A 16981-nucleotide genomic window follows, 5' to 3' on the forward strand; every position below is an offset into this window, starting at 1 on the left:
GAAGCGGGGGAGGGGTCTGGAGCCCCAGGCTGGTGGGGAGTGTCTGGGGGAGCTGGGGGTGTTCATCCTGGAGAAGAGGAGGCTGAGGGGAGAGCTTCTTGCTCCCTACAACTGCCTGAGAGGAGGGGGGAGCCGGGGGGGGTGGGGCTCTGCTCCCAGGGAATGGGTGATGGGTTGAAGGGAAACGGCCTCAAGTTGTGCCAGGGGAGGTTTAGGTTGGACATTGGGAAAAATCCCTTCCCCAAAAGGGCTGTCAAGCACTGGAAGGGGCTGCCCAGGGCAGGGGTCGAGTCCCCATCCCTGGGGGTATTTAAAAGCCAGGCAGACACGGTACTTAGAGACAGGGTTCAGTGGTGGGATGGCAGGGTTAGGGTAACAGTTGGGCTTGATGAGCTTAAAGGGCTTTTCCAACCTGAATGATTCTCAGTTTATTGTAGCATGGCCTAGTTCAGGGCAATAGTTACTCCTCTGTTTCTCTAGGTGTGAGAAGCTAAAATACTTTGACTATTGCGTCTGTGTAGTGCTGAGAGTCTGGTCACAAGATTTGTGTTTTAAATGCTTTTGGGAAGATGGGGTTAACATCTCTTTGAAAAGGGCCTGAATGAAACAGTGCTTGTTTCTTAGGGTGAAAAATCCAATGGGAATCCAGCTTCTTCTGAAGAAACAGAAGACAAACTAGTGAATGGGTATGCCACCCTGCAGGCAAAGGAGGTCTATGTTGCTGGGGTAAAGATTTTCTATGGGTCTCAGACTGGCACAGCAAAGGTATTAATTACTTTTTTCACATGCTTGAAGTTGCTTTGAAGTATTGTTGAGATTCAAGTACACTGCTCACCTTAGAAATGCTGTACTGAAAGTTCATCAGAATGTTCATTAGAAGTCACTGTCTGTCATTAAAAGATAGGTGGAAATGACATAAAAATAACAATTACTCCCTTGGTTTAATTGGAGCATGCAGTAGAGACATTGATTATGAAGCTTAAAGTTTACTCTTACAATATACTCTTAATTTGCCAGCAGGTCTTGTTAGAGGGAACTGGTGGTTTAGGTGCTTTCTTTCTCAAAGAAATTTAATTTGTGTGTGCATGTAAAATCATTAGTCATTAAAATTCATGTAATGCTCTTCTTTCAGCCAGTGTACTTCATGTTTTTAAATGTGAGGAATTATAGGTCCCATGTCCAGTTCTCACGTGTCATTGTTCTTCCTGTGCTGGGAGGCATCTTGTGGCTGTTGGCCATGGCAGGGCTTGTTTGACCCTTACGATAGCTGGGTTGAAGTAATTGATAACTTTCTACGCTTTTTTTCAGAGATTTGCCAAAGGTCTGGCTGAAGCAGTTATTGCCCTTAATTTGCCTGTGGAAGTCAGTAGCTTGGGAGACTATGATCCAGATGATTGTTTAGCAGAGGAGGTAGGTACATCATAAGTATGAATAATAAATACAAGCTTTCCCTGGGATTGTGAAGGCTCTTTTCTTTCTTGTATTTCTGTCTTGTTATCCTGGAAATCCCTGAAGCTGTGCTGAAAATTGTTTCCCTTCCTTGTAAGCAAGTATAGCCCATCAACCAACCCTCTGCAGGAAATAACTGAATTCTGAAAATTACTGGGAAAGGATCACGTAGGGTATTTTGATACTGACAGTGGTTTTGTATGAGCTAGTTCTGTAACTCGGGTGTGAGTTACATGTCAGAGGCTGTGCCAGGTCCCCCTGTTCTGGCTCTGACAGCGTACACCTGGGGAAGGGTTCAAAGCCAGAACAAGTAGATAGTGTGATACTTCTGCAGCATTCAAAGACTTAGAAACTTCTCAGGAGGCATATCTAGATTGATGATTTTTTTTATCTTCTGTAAATATTGATAGTTGCTTTTTGAATCCACGGGAGACTTTATCGCTGCAAGGGTTTGGTCAAGAAGCTGGTGGGGGTAGGGAAGGTAGGTGTCTGGTTCTGGTTTACTACCATGTCTCTCTTAGGAAGGGGGAAGGCAGCTTGATCTTGGCTAGTGTCAGATGGCTTTGCAGGGAGGATGGCCATTCACCACCCTTGGGATTATCACCTGCAGCATCCCACACCAAAGATTCTTAACCTGCTTAGCAAAAATCTTGTCTATTGACTTCTTGGATCTGTCGATGTGCTACAGCTCTCTTCCTGATGTAAAGTGGTCTGAAAACATGTGTGATCTTTTCTATTCTGTTCTCTTTATATTGTTAGACAAGCAGCAGGAGCATTTGTGTGTTCTTGGTAGCTACGTACACAGATGGACAGCCAACCGAGAGTGCAGCGTGGTTCTGCAAGTGGTTAGAAGAGGCTGCGAATGACTTCCGCTTTGGCAAGGCGTATCTGAAAGGCCTGAGATATGCTGTGTTTGGCTTGGGAAACTCAGTTTATGTTGATCATTACAACACAGTAAGTATCTCCTGGGCACCTTTCTTTGATTTCTGCTCCTCTGAAAGGCTAAGCTTTCTTAAATGCTACAAAACTGAATTACACTGGTGGTTTGTGTGAGAATTGCAGTCGTCGTGTGGGCTTGATTAGGGTTCAGGGCACAGGCAGTGCCGCTTTGAAGCAATTGTGCTGCCCTTTTAAATGGGAAAGGAGCCCCATCAGCACTGCATTAATCTGGGAGGTATAGGAATACATCTCGTAAATCCTTACTGGGTTAATTACCCATCTTTGAAAGCTTTATATCGGTGCATGAGGGTGCAGTACTGTAGACACTTGCTGCCTTTTAGTTTAGAGCACTTTTGTCTCTTATGTACTTTGTACTGTGTGGATTTTAGCTTTATTTCCTGATGTAAAATATGACAATATCTTGGAAATAGCTGGAAATTAGTTTCGTGTCAGTCAGAAAAATGGCATGGCTTGTCACCAGGCTATGCTTGTCTGGGGGGGCCACATGAAACATGGTACGTGTGGATGTTTTGACCAACAACCATCTCACAAAGAAGCTTGTTCCCAGAGCTCATCTCTTATTACATCAGAGTGATAGCAGAGGTGTTTTCAGATGGGAGCCTTGGGGTGTGTGGTGGTGTTCAGACTGACCTGTGCCCGTGTGGGTGAGAGGGAGTCCAGAAGTCCCTGCCATGCAGTCCTGTGCAGCTCATTAGCTCTGTTTCCAGGCTTGATCCTTGCTTTCTTAATTGCCTGCTTTGTTGAAGTTGGGCTTCATTTAATTTCCCTCTAACTTTCATCCTATCCCAGGTTGGAAGAAATATTGACAGGTGGCTGTGGATGCTCAGTGCCAGCCGTATCCTGACTCGTGCTGAAGGGGACTGCAACGTGGCCCAGAGTAAACATGGCAGCATTGAGGCAGACTTTGAAGCCTGGAAAGCCAAGTTCCTCAGTCGGCTCCAGGCGCTCTGCAGAGGGGAAAAGAAGCCCTGCAGTGGGAAGTGCAAAAAGGGGAAATGCAAGTCTCCAGGGAAGCAGAGCAAAGAGAGCTCAGATCGTGAACATGGGGCATCAGAATATGAGAATGCTGAGGTAGAGCCCAAATCTCTGCGGCCTTGTTTCTGGCTTAGTGCCCCTTGAAGCACTATTTGACTTTTTCCTTCCTCCTACAGCCCAGAGCGGTGCTGTGGGAGCTTGATGCTTCTTTGTGAAGCAGAGGGGGAAGAGGGATCAGATCCCATTGCAGATAACAGGTAGAATAAGCCATCCAAGAAGAAGGACCAAATAGTGCTGGACCTTGGCTAGGTGGCATTTATATGATGAGGGAGTCTTGCCCTGGAATGGGGGGAGGTATGTGTTGAGACAAATGCTCCAGGGAAGCAGTCTGGGTTCTCATCAGTCTTTGCTTTCTCATGGCCAAGTGAAGCATTTAGTTCCCTGTGAGCAGTTAATCTGCTTCCACTTCAACTTGAAGCTTAGGTGCTTTGCCTGCATCCCAAGTTTTTTTCCAAAGGCAACTGGGGGAGTGTTACCTGAGCAAGTCCTGTATTTCTTCTGAATGTCTCTGCCTGTAATCGTTTGTGTGTCATTTTGCAGGTTTTGAATAAAGAAATCCTCTCTCTTGCTCTACCGTGCAAAAGTCAGAGCTGCTATGGCACTTTAATCCTCCCTGCAAACATTTATTGTGGGTTGGAAATGACTGCTATGGCCATGTTGAATGCTGTAGGAAAATGGGGGCTCTTCTGGCTGTGTGGGTTTAAGTGTGTTGACCGGCGCAGAAACAAGAGGAATAAATCCTGCTGTTCCCCCAGTGCTGTTGTGCTGTACCTTGGTTGTGTACAGAAAGGGAGACAACTTTTCTACTCTGTGAAGAATTTGACTTGGAAGGCAGATCTCTCACTCCCTGTTCATTCAGACAGGGGCACTTGGAGGAGTTAGAGGTTTAGGCTTCCAAATCATCACAGTATGTGGTGGGAGTTGGACTCCTCTGTATTGCTCCTCGTGCTCAGATAGGCACAGGAGGAGAATGGAGCAATCTGGAGGCAGGATAGCTGGACTGAGTTTCAGATGGTCTGTGCTACTGAGCCCTTCAAAATACACACTGCTAAAGAGCCCTGAGTTTAAATGCATCCCATATACATTTTACATGTTATTGGTAGACTATTCTTTGTTTTTCATTAGTCTTTACTGATTGTGACAGCTGATTTCACTGGTTAGCATAAATAAAGGTGTTGTGTTTAACGTTCAGATACATTCCTATTTTTTTCTCTGATCTCTTACACAGGCAGAGGAGTTTGAAACCAGTAGCGAGGAGGAGGCTGATGCTGAGGAAATTGGAGGCACAAATTCTGTCATCGATGTTGAAGATCTTGGCAATATCATGAGCTACATGAAGAAAGCAAAGGTACTGCTGTTACAGCGAGTGTAGAACTGTCAGGTCTTTCACTGCTCCGTTGAATTGCCTACTGGATTCAAATTTGTAGGGTCTAGTTAGAGGGAGAGTAAAATGTGAGCTGTGGGAGAACCTGTCCCAAAAAAGCTGTACTTGGGAGGTGTGTTGGAGATGGTTACCAGCTAACTGCCTTGTTCACTGAGCAAATGCTGCAGTGGTGACCTGTCTGAGAGAAATTACTTCCATGGCCAACATCCAGATCAGAATGTACGTTTCTGCCGCTGTGATTCACAGTCCAGTGTCTAAACACAAATCCTGTTACTCTGTCCACCTATGGGTACATCAGCTGAAATGCAGGTGTGTGTGCTAGTGTGTTGTGCTGGGGAGCAGAGCTGCTAGTGGAGTGGTAATGCACTGCTGCAAGAGCTTCTGTGTCTTGCTGCTGCCCTAAGGTGAGGTGCTATGTGTGCAGAGCAAGGCAGTGAGCTTGAGCTGACCTCTGCTGAGCTTGTCGGAGACAATTGTGATCCTGCTTCATTTCAGGGCGTTGCCATCTCTGTTTCTGTGTGGTTCTGTTCATGTTTCTTTTTCTGTGTTCAAAGAGTATGCAAACACAATAGACCAAACTCATTTATTTGGTTAGCACACAAAAAGGAGTGAGGCTATAATAGCTACCAGGCTAAGCCTTAGTGTGCTCCCCACACTATTTGCTGGCCATGCAGTTGGGAGGGGAAGAGTTGGCCCCAGGACAGACCTGTGCTGTACTGTGTTGCCACGTGCTGACTGTTTTTCTCCCTTAGTGATCTTTCTGTGGTGCTGTCTTTCCTCGTGAACCCTTGAGCTGCTATCCACTCCCCTCTCAACAAGCCTAACTCTGTCTGTAATTACACCTTACTTATCTCACGTGCCTCTACAGCATGGACTTCTCACAGCTCTTTCCTGAAACTTGACAATCTCCACTGCAGTCAGAGCCAAGGTGACACTCTGGGCTACAGCAAGCCAGGCAGGAGGCTGTGTGCTTAGGAGGGAAGGGGATTGCACAGGGAGCATGATGTGTTCCTCACCTTAGAAGGAGGCAAAACGCTTCCTGCTGCTTGTAACAATGATGCTAGGAGAGTGGCCCCACCGATTTGGGGGCAAGGCATGCTGCTGAGTGTGTACCCCCCTCCCTGAGCTTCTATCAACTTGTGCACTGCAGCTTGCAAGAGAAGGATGGGTGAACTGTTAGGCTTTCCTTGGTCGGAGGGAGAAAGGATCGATCTCTTCTCCAGATGTAGCTGTGCTGTGGTCCTCTCCTGCATGGGCTCACCACTAGAGGTCATTGGCAAGAAGGGAAATGTGTTTCCTGCAGCAGTGTGCCCTGGGAGATGATTTGGACCAGGGAAGGGAGGTGATGTCGGCCAGCATTTATGAAAAATTAGGCACTGAGTTTTCACTGACTGACAAAGTATGGCAACACTGTGATCGAAGAGTGATGTAAACCAGGAAAACCATACATCATAGCCCAGCTCATGAATAAAAAGTGAGCACAGCAATAAAATCCTTCCTGCTTTTGACTTCTCATGCTTGTTGCTCTGGTAGTGAGCACGGCTGAAGTCAATGCAATATGGTTTTATACACAGGCAGTGAAGTTGTTGCTGTCTATGGCTTTGGCTGATGCATGATTCAAACAATTAACTACTTCTCCTCAGCTTTCTTGTCGCTCCCCTTGAGTGGTGAGAGGCCTGTATGTTGTACATAGAAGTTGCTGCAGCAGTGCAAGAGTCTCTGTGTAGATCAGGTTCTTGTGGCTCTGATCTCAGTAGCCCCCTGATCTGTGGTACAGCTGCTGTCTGAGCACAGATGCTTGTTTGGAGTTTGAAGCTGCAGGTTTTGGTCTGCTGCCTTTTCCTCAGAGATGGCAAGTGGTTGTCCTGTCCATGACAGCTGAATGCTGCCCTCTTGGAAATGGTTCCATCCTGAGAGTGGAAGTGTTGGTGTGGGACTGGAAGCACAGCCTTACTGTGCGTGGAAGTGTCCTGGCCCTTCAGATACGAACGATTGTCAGCTGATGAGACAGGAGGCCCTAAAACTGGGGATCAGCCTTTCTTTGTCGCTGATGCCCTCTGAACTGTGCTGCTGTAGTCACGTCCCAGGTTTTTGGATTAATTTTGAAACCTTTGGTGATGTAGTTCTCATTACTGGCCCCTTTATTGCTGTTCTGCATGGTTGATCAGCCTAGCTGCAATCTACATTTCTAGTTTCATGCTTCTGTAACTAGAGCAGGTAATGGAGAAAGGGCCCATGGTGGTGACTCGGATGTAAATCTTCAGTTCTCTCAAATGGGGGTGTTGTCTCCAGAGCGATAGCAGGATATAGCTGTGTAAATATTTCATGAGGGAGCCTGGACTGATGGCTATCTGTATTGTTAGCTGGGAGAAAGGATGACTTTGTCTTGGTGGTGAATCTCCTGGGGGGTGTGCATGTTGACTTGCAACAGGTTTATGCAAACACTTCAATTGTAAAATGATCCCTTAGGTGCAGTTATTTGCTATAACAAAAATAAATGTTGAAGACTAGATATGAAAGAACGGGATGATCTGCATTTATGAAAGTAATTTATCATGATCAGGCGCTCTTCTTCCCAGGCGGGAAGATACAGTTTTTAAATGCAGTGCATCTCTGTCGCATCCTCGCTTCAGTGGCTATGAATTTGTGCAATGAGAAGTTTTCTTTTCCAGATGAGTTGCATTGTCCCTTTAGCCATTTTTTTCCCCTCTAACAGATTGCTGACCTGTGTAAAATTAGCCTGATGCTTTTGTTTTACAGTGATGTACTCTGTCTTGCAGCAATCCCTACCAACGCAGGCAAGCGCTTCGGGTTTTTGCATCTGATATACCCATATATAAGCTAGCAAGTTTGAAGAAGACTTGTGTTTTTCAGGGTTGTATCACAGACACATCTTCACATGCTGAATTACTTGGACTTGAAATGTGCCTAGCAGTTGTCAGCACGGCTTTTGTGGATGTCAGTGTTGTGTGTTAACTCCTCTGCACATGGGAGATAGAACAGCAGGTTGTGCTGTGTGCAATATCATTTGAAACGTTTTAGGGTCCAGCTTTGATCTCTTCTGCAGGCCTGTGTGAGAATTACCAGCAGATAAGACAGATGTGCAGTCACAGACAGTCATAATTCCTCGTTGTCCTGCCTTTTATGGGATGGCAGAGTGAGGCTGTGGAGGCGAGTGTAGCTAATGTTTGCTCGCATCTCTGCAAGTGATATTAATTTAATTTTGCATCCATCTCCTGTTGCTTGACTTAATGGAAATCAAGGCTGAGTTTTGTTTTATGGTGTTGTTCCCCCCCAGCCCCCATATGCTGCAGCTTCATTGCACTTTATAAAGTATTGTCAAAGGGCTTGAGGCAGGTACTGCATTCTTACAGTCATCTGGATCAGGCAGATGGATTCAGGAGTTCAGGGTGAATGCCCAAACCTCTCCTCCTGGCAGAGTTGTAGCTATTGCATACTCTCCCTTGGAGAAGAGGTGGATTTTTAAAGGGCTGCTGAGGGTAAAGGCACATGGTTCAAGGTGATGGTGCCTTTTGCACACTGAATCTGAGCACAAAAATTGGCACAAGGTTGGGTGGCAACAGGAAATCATTCAAATATACAAAATGATGGCTGATACCAAGGTAAATTCCACACTTTGTTTACCAAATCTCATCCTATGTGGTGATGACTACTTTGTAGCTGCTAAAATCCAGCCTGTTCTGAGCATTTACTGCCCTTCCAGCTCCTTGGTTTTTAGGCTGAGAACCTGGATCTGTTCTCCAAATTCCTTTTATGTAGCAGCAGAAGGTGGCAGTTGTTCTTAGTGGGTTTAATAACTAAAATGGATTTTTAAGTTCTACAGTTGTGGCACACTTTCCCTGTCCTCCAAAGTTACTCCCCTGAAATGTATTTATCAGATAAAATGTGAAATCTAATGGGTATGTTTGGCCTGCAAGACTGCTATTAATCATAGGGACACTGTTCCTTAACATAGATTATCTCCCACAGCTGGGAGATTGTGATAAACTAGGAAGATCAATCTAGACTTGTTCCCAGGGAATGAAATGGCTTTATTAACCTTCATATTTATAAACTGCAGGCATGAGTAATAGTAATAATAATATTCTGATTTTTTTTGGATGGGTTGGGAAGTAATCAAATGGGCATATTTTGTTGACACAATTTTGAGATTAATGTTCATGTTCTCTAAAACAAAGTTTGATGATGCCGATAGTCACATTTGCAATGTAAATACAGAGGAGGGGTGTGTGTAGAAGAGCAAGACCGAGACAGAGTTTACAGGAATACAAAATACATCCTGGAGAGCATGTTCAAGAAGTTTCTGGTTACTTCTATGTTTGTTTGGCACAGGGGAGGCTTCCTGATCCCCTTTGGCACTCTTCCCTAAAAAGTCATCCTCTCTCGGCTGTTGACCACCACTGGGATTCGGAAATGCTGCGGGTGCTGTGATTTACAAGAGCCCTGTGAGCACGTGACTGCTGTGGAAGGTGAAACCTTGCTCATGCTGAGTGACGAAACTTATGAGGAAGTTGGCTGGAGTTTTATTTTGAAACGGGGCAGCGAGGGTTAAGATACAAAGTATTTAATGTTCAAGATTTACAGACAAAGTGTTGCATGCAACTTTGTGTTACAGGCAGAAAGTTTTTAGAGTATGCAAGGATTGTTAGACATGTTTTAACAGAACTGAACAAGGCTGGGGTACTGAACTGTCACAATTTAGAGACAGCTATAAATGATGTGCACACTTAGAGCTCTCCAAAAACTCTCTCTAACTTTTAATGGGTGAAAGATTCCTGTAGGGAAGATGTGCTCTCATCTGCAACAGCTCAGTCTCTGGGCTAGATTTTGACCTCTGCTACTCTGGCTCAGAATTCAGTGTGATCCTACATTCTAAAATAAGCTTTAAGAAATATCATTTAGGTGCTTGGAGACTACTTCTAGCATTAAAATCTGGATTTGTCACGGGGACACTTCACCCTTCCTGTGCTCAAACCTTTCTTCTCTAAACCTTGGCTATTGAAAAGAATTACAATTCATAAACTACATTACAAGAGATCTTGAGGCTTGCCTTTTCTTGCCGTGGGAGTACCCAATGAAAAGAAGGAAAAAAAGAACAAAATACTTTAAAGGTAACCTCTGGCTGGACATTCTGTCTGACGTGTGGTATGATACTGGCTTCCTTGACGAGCCTTTCTAAAAGGCTTTGAGATCTATGAATGAAGACTCTTATTTTTGCCCTGGGTCATAAATCCCATATCCCTTGCTGTTCTTCAGTCTGTTGTAAATTAGTCAGAAAATGGGTAGTGAAGCAGAGCTGAGAGATATAAAAAATTCTGGAAGTCTGAAGTCCCCCATGTATTGGGCTTCCTCTCTTTTTTGCAGCCTTTTCTTGGCCACAGCTGTTGCTGGAGATGATCAGGGTTTAGCCTACAGCACTCCAGCCCATCTGCTTACCATTTCTTCCAAACTTTGTGCTGCATTTCTCAGGTGTTTATTTTTCCTGTGCATTTTTTAAGGTTCTTGCCAGCCAAATAACACAGTTGAGCAGAAGTCCACAAATCAATGCACAGAGTAATTATCTGCTGATGGTAATTACTGGGAGAAGCATGGAGGAAGTGGCCCGTTAATGTTGTTGCTGTATCTAAGGAGAGAGCAGAGCAAGGGTGTCCTGTGGGAGCACAGCATCTGTTGCCAAATAAATGTGTTGTTTGGGTAAGGTGTTACGAGGCACAGTAAATGCATCCACTTTCTGCTAGGCAGACCCTGCAGATCGGTTGTTCAGCTGTGCGGCTGGCAGCAAGCCTGTCCACACGCAGTTTCCTATCAAACCTTATTTGCTCTGAGTCAGTATAGGTTGTAAGTGGCTCTTGACTGCAAAATTATGCATCTTTGTCTTGTTCAGTGTCCTGCCCCTCTGTGTGAAGGGCAGCCCTCGTTATGGGCAGTGGGAGCTGCTTTTTTTTTTTCCTGGTAGAAGGTGAGCCACAGCTTTGCTTCCTTTGTTGATACATGGCTGCCAAAGCAGGCAAAGCATCTACCTGTCCTTGATCATGTCAGAGCTGATAATTTGATGTCCTCCTTGCTGTTGGTTGCAGAGGGCTGGCTTGAGATAGGGATTGCATTTTGCTAGGTGTGGATATGCAGAAGAGATGGAACCTTTCCTATTAAATGCCTTCTGAACAGAAGAGCGTGGCATAAGAGAGTCTAAGTAGCCTTATCTCAGATCTACAGAAGGAACTGGGCACTGTAATATGACAACCTTTTTTCTATTGTATAGAGCGCTTACATGTGTGCCAAATGATGCTGTGGATTTCTCTGCTAATAGCACAGTTAAGATTTTGCAAGAGGAAAGGATGTTCCTTTTTGACACTGGCGTGGCTGGAGCCCCTGTGCCCATGGTTCATGGCAAGGCAGTCTGGGTCTGTATCTGTGCTAGCAAGTAGTTCCTACATAGGGGCTCAGTCTGACCCAGCTTACTTGGGCTGGGTCCCTGTGATGATCAGCGCTACCGAAACAAGAATGCATGGGTATTTTAGAAAGAGGAGTGCTGTTATATATCACCTACACGTGGGCAGAAGAGACCCAGGTGTGAAGCACAAGGCTTTGCTGGAAAAGCAGCTTGTGCGGTTGTGCACGTGGAACTGCGCTGTGTCGCCCTTGGGAGGATGAAACACCAAGTAGTTTCTGACTCTTTGGACTGTGGTTTTGGAAAGTGAGGCTTTGGGTCTTGAGGGATGCTCTGCAGGGCTTCTGGATATCTGTCTTGGTCTGTTTTCTTAATTGACTGGTTCACGTTATCTTAGTCAATGAAGATTGATTTTGGTAGAGACCAGCCAATTTCCTTTTGATGCTAATAATGTATTCTGATGATGATCTTGTGGCCTCTCATCTAATATTTCTGAAAAACTGGTTGGTGCACATCATTGAATGGGCTACAGACCAAAACGGTTAACTTGAGTGCTTGGAAGGCTGGTATGCAGCTTCCATTCAGGGAGGTGGCAGGTAGAGAAAGTGCAAATAGGGGCTTTGCCATGCTGTGCTCTCATTAGCACTGACTTCTGCTGATTGGGATCTTGCATGCAGGTTTTGGCAAAATGGTCTTCCTGGAAAGACTAACCCAACTGGGGAGTTGTGCCTGGGACTCTCATGGTCCTAGGAAAATTGTGGAGCTCTTCTGCTTGATGCTTATCCTAGTGTTTCATAATCTGTATTAACACTTTTATGGTTAGATGCTTTCCTGCATTGTAAGAATTCTGAAGACCAGTGAAGGTGGGTATGAGAACCGCCTGCTGCTCGCTGATGCTAGCGTGCACTGGGTGTCTGCCTTTCTGTGGGCTTTTTTGTAAGGCTGCAAAACTGATCTGAGGAGTGGAGCCCCTCTCCTATGGGGCTAGGCTGGGAGAGTTGGGGTTATTCAGCCTGGAGAAGAGAAGGCTGTGGGGAGACCTGATTGTGGCTGTTCAGTGCTTAAAGGGGGCCTAGAGGAAAGAAGGGGACAATCTTTAGCAGGGCCTGCTGTGACAGGGCAAGGGGTGATGGTTTTAAATTAAACCGGGGTAAGTTTAGATTGGATACAAGGAAGAAATTCTTTACAATGAGGGTGGTGAAACACTGGCATGGGTTGCCCAGAGAGGTGATGGAGGCCCCATCCCTGGGAACATTCCAGGCCAGGTTGGATGGGGCTGTGAGCAACCTGGTCTGGTTAAAGGTGTCCCTGCTCCCTGCAGGGGGGTTGGACTGGGTGACCCTAAAGGTCCCTTCCAACCCAAAGCATCCTATGATTCTATAGAATTTCTAATACAAAATAGCAGTCTGCAGTCTGGCCAGCTTTGGTACCAGGGCTGGCTTTTCCACAACAAGATATTGCTACTAGGAAATGAACCTCTAGCTGGTATTAGCTCAGATTGACTGGAGTCGTCTTCAAACACAGCAAATGATTGCAGAATCAAAATTCATCACGCTTTTTTTTTTAAATGTGTGCATGGCGTTTTGACCACTTGAAAGTTTGGTATTCATAGAAGCATAGAATTGTTTAGGTTGGAAAAGACCTCTAAGATCACCCAGCCCAACTGTTCCCCTAACCTTGCCATCCCACCACTAAACCCTGGCCCTCAGCACCTCGTGTGCCTGGCTTTTAAATAGTTGGGGTTATTCAGCCTGGAGAAGAGAAGGCTGTGGGGAGACCTGATTGTGGCTGTTCAGTGCTTAAAGGGGGCCTAGAGGAAAGAAGGGGACAATCTTTAGCAGGGCCTGCTGTGACAGGGCAAGGGGTGATGGTTTTAAATTAAACCGGGGTAAGTTTAGATTGGATACAAGGAAGAAATTCTTTACAATGAGGGTGGTGAAACACTGGCATGGGTTGCCCAGAGAGGTGATGGAGGCCCCATCCCTGGGAACATTCCAGGCCAGGTTGGATGGGGCTGTGAGCAACCTGGTCTGGTTAAAGGTGTCCCTGCTCCCTGCAGGGGGGTTGGACTGGGTGACCCTAAAGGTCCCTTCCAACCCAAAGCATCCTATGATTCTATAGAATTTCTAATACAAAATAGCAGTCTGCAGTCTGGCCAGCTTTGGTACCAGGGCTGGCTTTTCCACAACAAGATATTGCTACTAGGAAATGAACCTCTAGCTGGTATTAGCTCAGATTGACTGGAGTCGTCTTCAAACACAGCAAATGATTGCAGAATCAAAATTCATCACGCTTTTTTTTTTAAATGTGTGCATGGCGTTTTGACCACTTGAAAGTTTGGTATTCATAGAAGCATAGAATTGTTTAGGTTGGAAAAGACCTCTAAGATCACCCAGCCCAACTGTTCCCCTAACCTTGCCATCCCACCACTAAACCCTGGCCCTCAGCACCTCGTGTGCCTGGCTTTTAAATACCCCCAGGGTTGGGGACTTGACCCCTTCCCTGGGCAGGCCCCTTCCAGTGCTTGACAGCCTTTTTGGGGAAGGAAGTTGTCCCAATGTCCAACCTAAACCTGCCCTGGCACAACTTGAGGCCATTTCCCCTTGTCCCATTGCCCATTCCCAGGGAGCAGAGCCCCGACCCCCCCGGCTCCCCCCTCCTGTCAGGCAGTTGTAGGGAGTGATAAGGGCTCCCCTCAGCAGTCTCTTCTCCAGGCTGAACACCCCCAGCTCCCCCAGCCGCTCCCCAGCAGCCTTGGGCTCCAGACCCCTCCCCAGCTTCGTTGCTGTCCTCTGGACACGCTCCAGCAATGCAATGTCTTTCTTGGAGTGAGGGACCCAATACTGAACACAGTATTCGAGGTGCGGCCTCACCAGGGCCGACTACAGGGGCATGGTCACTTCCCTTTCATATTGAAACAAAATGCCTTTTAGTCCTAAACTGTAAGGAAAAATAAGAAATGATGGAGTGGAGAAGTCTTTTACAGAGCCATTTAAAAAAGAATGTGCAATATATGGCAAGACGTAGTGAAAGGACGTGTGCTGCGTGTTCTGTGTGAGAGAAAGCAGAATAGACTGAAGTGGAAAATCTTACTGGTTTTAGGCTGGGTATTTTGGGACACTTGTTAAATCATGTTACCTGGATTTTAATTGTGATTATTGTAGCACAGAAGAAAGGAGTGAAAATGTGAATCTATAGCCTGATTTTCAAATATAAGCTAGTCACTCTTAGGTGGAGACAGTCAGATTTTTAGATTTAGACAGATTTTTAGTTTTGATTCTTCTGTTTGAAAATGAGTTGTCTTGATGGTGTGTCCAAGGAAGTTTCCCAAATCAAACACATGGAATTGTGGTTTAATGACACCTTGTAAAAACTTTCCAAAAAACTACAGCAGAGCAGTGATGTTGTAGCCCAGTGAAGCAATCTTAAACCCCACTGTAGCCTGGCAGATATATTTTAGAGTTGTGATCTGGGAATTTTTTTTGTTCTTGAGAATCCTGAGTTACATTGAACCTACAGGAAAATGGATGTTGGTAGGATCATTTATCCTTCATTTCACAGAAGATGCGCAGCGCCCTTTCAGACTGAGTCAGTTAGCAGCATAATAAGTCTTCTGTCATTACTTGTCTGTGTGAGTTTGGGCTTTAAAAATGCCATTGTGTATGTCCAAAAATCTCAGCATTGACTCTTCAAACCAAAGCAAAGGCAGGATTCCCTCTGCAGGGGCAGAGCTGCGGATCTGTTTGAATAGCATCCTTTCTCTCGATGGCAGCTTGTACATGCTGACGCAGGATAATGCAAGGGACCTTCTGTTGTTCTACAGCATAGTAAAGTAGATGTGGATGGAGACTTCCTTCCAGCTCGTTATTGAAAGTCCACAAAGGTTTTTATTCCAGGAGTAAAAAAAATCTCACTTCAGAGGTTTTTTTGGTTTTTTTTGTTATCTCTTGGGCTTTCCCCATTTTAAGGACACTTCTTGAAAACACATACCACAATTTTTGCTTTTGATCAAGCACCCTCCTGTTTCAGTCATGGCACTCCATTACCTTGCCAAGTTCTCCCATCTCTCAGCTCTCGTGCTTTCAACCTGTGTCTGCTTTTTGCTTCAGTTCAGGCTTTTGTGCTTAACTGGGCAGCACTGTATGCAGCTGGTATGTAGCCCATGATTATGTGGACTCTAGCAGTTATTTTCAATCAGATTTTCTTGCTGTTGGGGGTGTTTGCTGGTTCACTGCTTACTCAGTCCAAGTTTCCAGTGCTCATCTTTGTGCTCACTTGCAAATGCTCAAAGCCATTCTTATTGATGGCTGACAGCAGTTAGAATATCCCATGTTGCTGTAGGATTGGCAGAGTGTTTAGTCCATGGGTGGAGCAAATTACAGTTCTGTCTTGGTTTGTTACGGCTGGGTTGTGGCAGCCAGAGCTTTGTACCTGGAGCAGAAAGGTTCCCACAGTGCACTAGCAGTCATCTGCTCCTCTTCTTTTGTGTTCAAGAGTATCTTTGTGCAAGTCCTCTCCCTGTCCTGTTCTTTTTCCATGTGTTTCAGCCTTGCAGGAAGGTTGCTTTGTAAGGAAATGAGTGCTGTTCCTGTGGGCACCTTTTGAAAAAAACCCCTGTGTGACTCTTGCCCGTTGTGCCACTGACAGCTGAGCCTGATCCAAGGGAGAAGTCAGCTTTTCTAGCTGTCCTCTTGCCACTGGAGCATTGCTTCCAGAGCTCTGCTTGGTGTGAACTTTAACTCTTCATTCATGTAATTCATCAACTTTAATACTTCATTTAATGACTCCCCTGGGAAAGTTTTACTAATACTTCTTGCTGCCAGGCAGCCTTTTCCTGATAGCCTTGCCAATATTTTCCTTTAGTGCTGGTTCTGTTAGTCCTGGCTTCAGCTCCTGATGTGTTACTGTTTTCTTAATGCTTCTGCCTTTCATTTGTTAAAAGATCCTGGAGCCTTTTGATGGATGAGGCTGTAAATCATGACAGGGCCAGGGGTTCCCTTTTGTTTGACCACTGGGAGGTTAAATAGGAAAAGTTCAGTCAAAACTGGGGTATTCTGGCTGTCACTTTCCTTCCAGGAGTTAAAACTTCTTGGGGACCATGTTTTTTTCGGCTGTGGCACATCAATAAATAGAGCCATGAGGCTAAAAATGCCAAATTAAGGTAGTTTAGGGAATACTTTTTTGCATGGAAGTTATGCTGAACTTGCCTTTTTTTCTTGCACCTGCACTCTTAGCTTGAAAAGCATTTGATGTAATAAACCAAAAAAAACCAGGGACGTATCGAGCAGCTTGCCATCCTGGAGAGCATGCTTCATGGAGGAGGAGAATTGGCAGCAGCATGTCTTGTTTGATGGTGTGACTGTATCTGAATGTGGCTGTGGTATATTTGGAGGAAATAATTTGAAACATTTGAGCTGTGACTTGTCTGAGGGGCAGGGAATACTGAGGTTCTTGCATGTGTCTGTTGGATGCCCTCTGCACTTGACCCATCAAAAATGGGCTTCCTCTGCCTGTGAAGTATCACAGAATCCCAGACTGGCAGGGGTTGGAAGGGACCTCCAGAGATCACCCAGTCCAACCCTCCTGCTCAAGCAGGGTCACCCAGAGCAGGGTGCACAGGACAGCATCCAGGTGGGGCTTGAATATCTCCAGAGAAGGAGACTCCACAGCCCCCCTGGGCAGCCTGTTCCAGTGCTCTGTCACCCTCACAGTAAAGAAGTTCTTCCCCACGTTCAACTGGAACC

The 16981-nt window shown here is 45.6% G+C and overlaps 1 protein-coding gene across 4 annotated transcripts in view; it reads left to right on the plus strand.

The window, feature by feature from the left end:
• LOC104131883 (S-adenosyl-L-methionine-dependent tRNA 4-demethylwyosine synthase TYW1) overlaps positions 1 to 16981 on the plus strand; it is a 119442-nt gene that overhangs the window by 686 nt on the left and 101775 nt on the right. For all 4 annotated transcript variants that reach the window (XR_004842790.1, XM_009645099.2, XM_035900542.1 and 1 more), the window contains exons 2-6: positions 625 to 765; positions 1309 to 1410; positions 2209 to 2403; positions 3199 to 3480; positions 4673 to 4792. Coding sequence is in view for 3 of the 4 variants with exons in the window: in XM_009645099.2 (XP_009643394.1) it covers positions 625 to 765; positions 1309 to 1410; positions 2209 to 2403; positions 3199 to 3480; positions 4673 to 4792 (840 nt within the window). In the remaining variant the exon portion in view is untranslated. The remainder of the gene's footprint in view (positions 1 to 624; positions 766 to 1308; positions 1411 to 2208; positions 2404 to 3198; positions 3481 to 4672; positions 4793 to 16981) is intronic.

Source organism: Egretta garzetta, unplaced genomic scaffold (genome assembly GCF_000687185.1).
Source record: "Egretta garzetta isolate BGI_Z169 unplaced genomic scaffold, ASM68718v1 scaffold108, whole genome shotgun sequence".
Taxonomy (NCBI): Eukaryota; Metazoa; Chordata; class Aves; order Pelecaniformes; family Ardeidae; genus Egretta; species Egretta garzetta.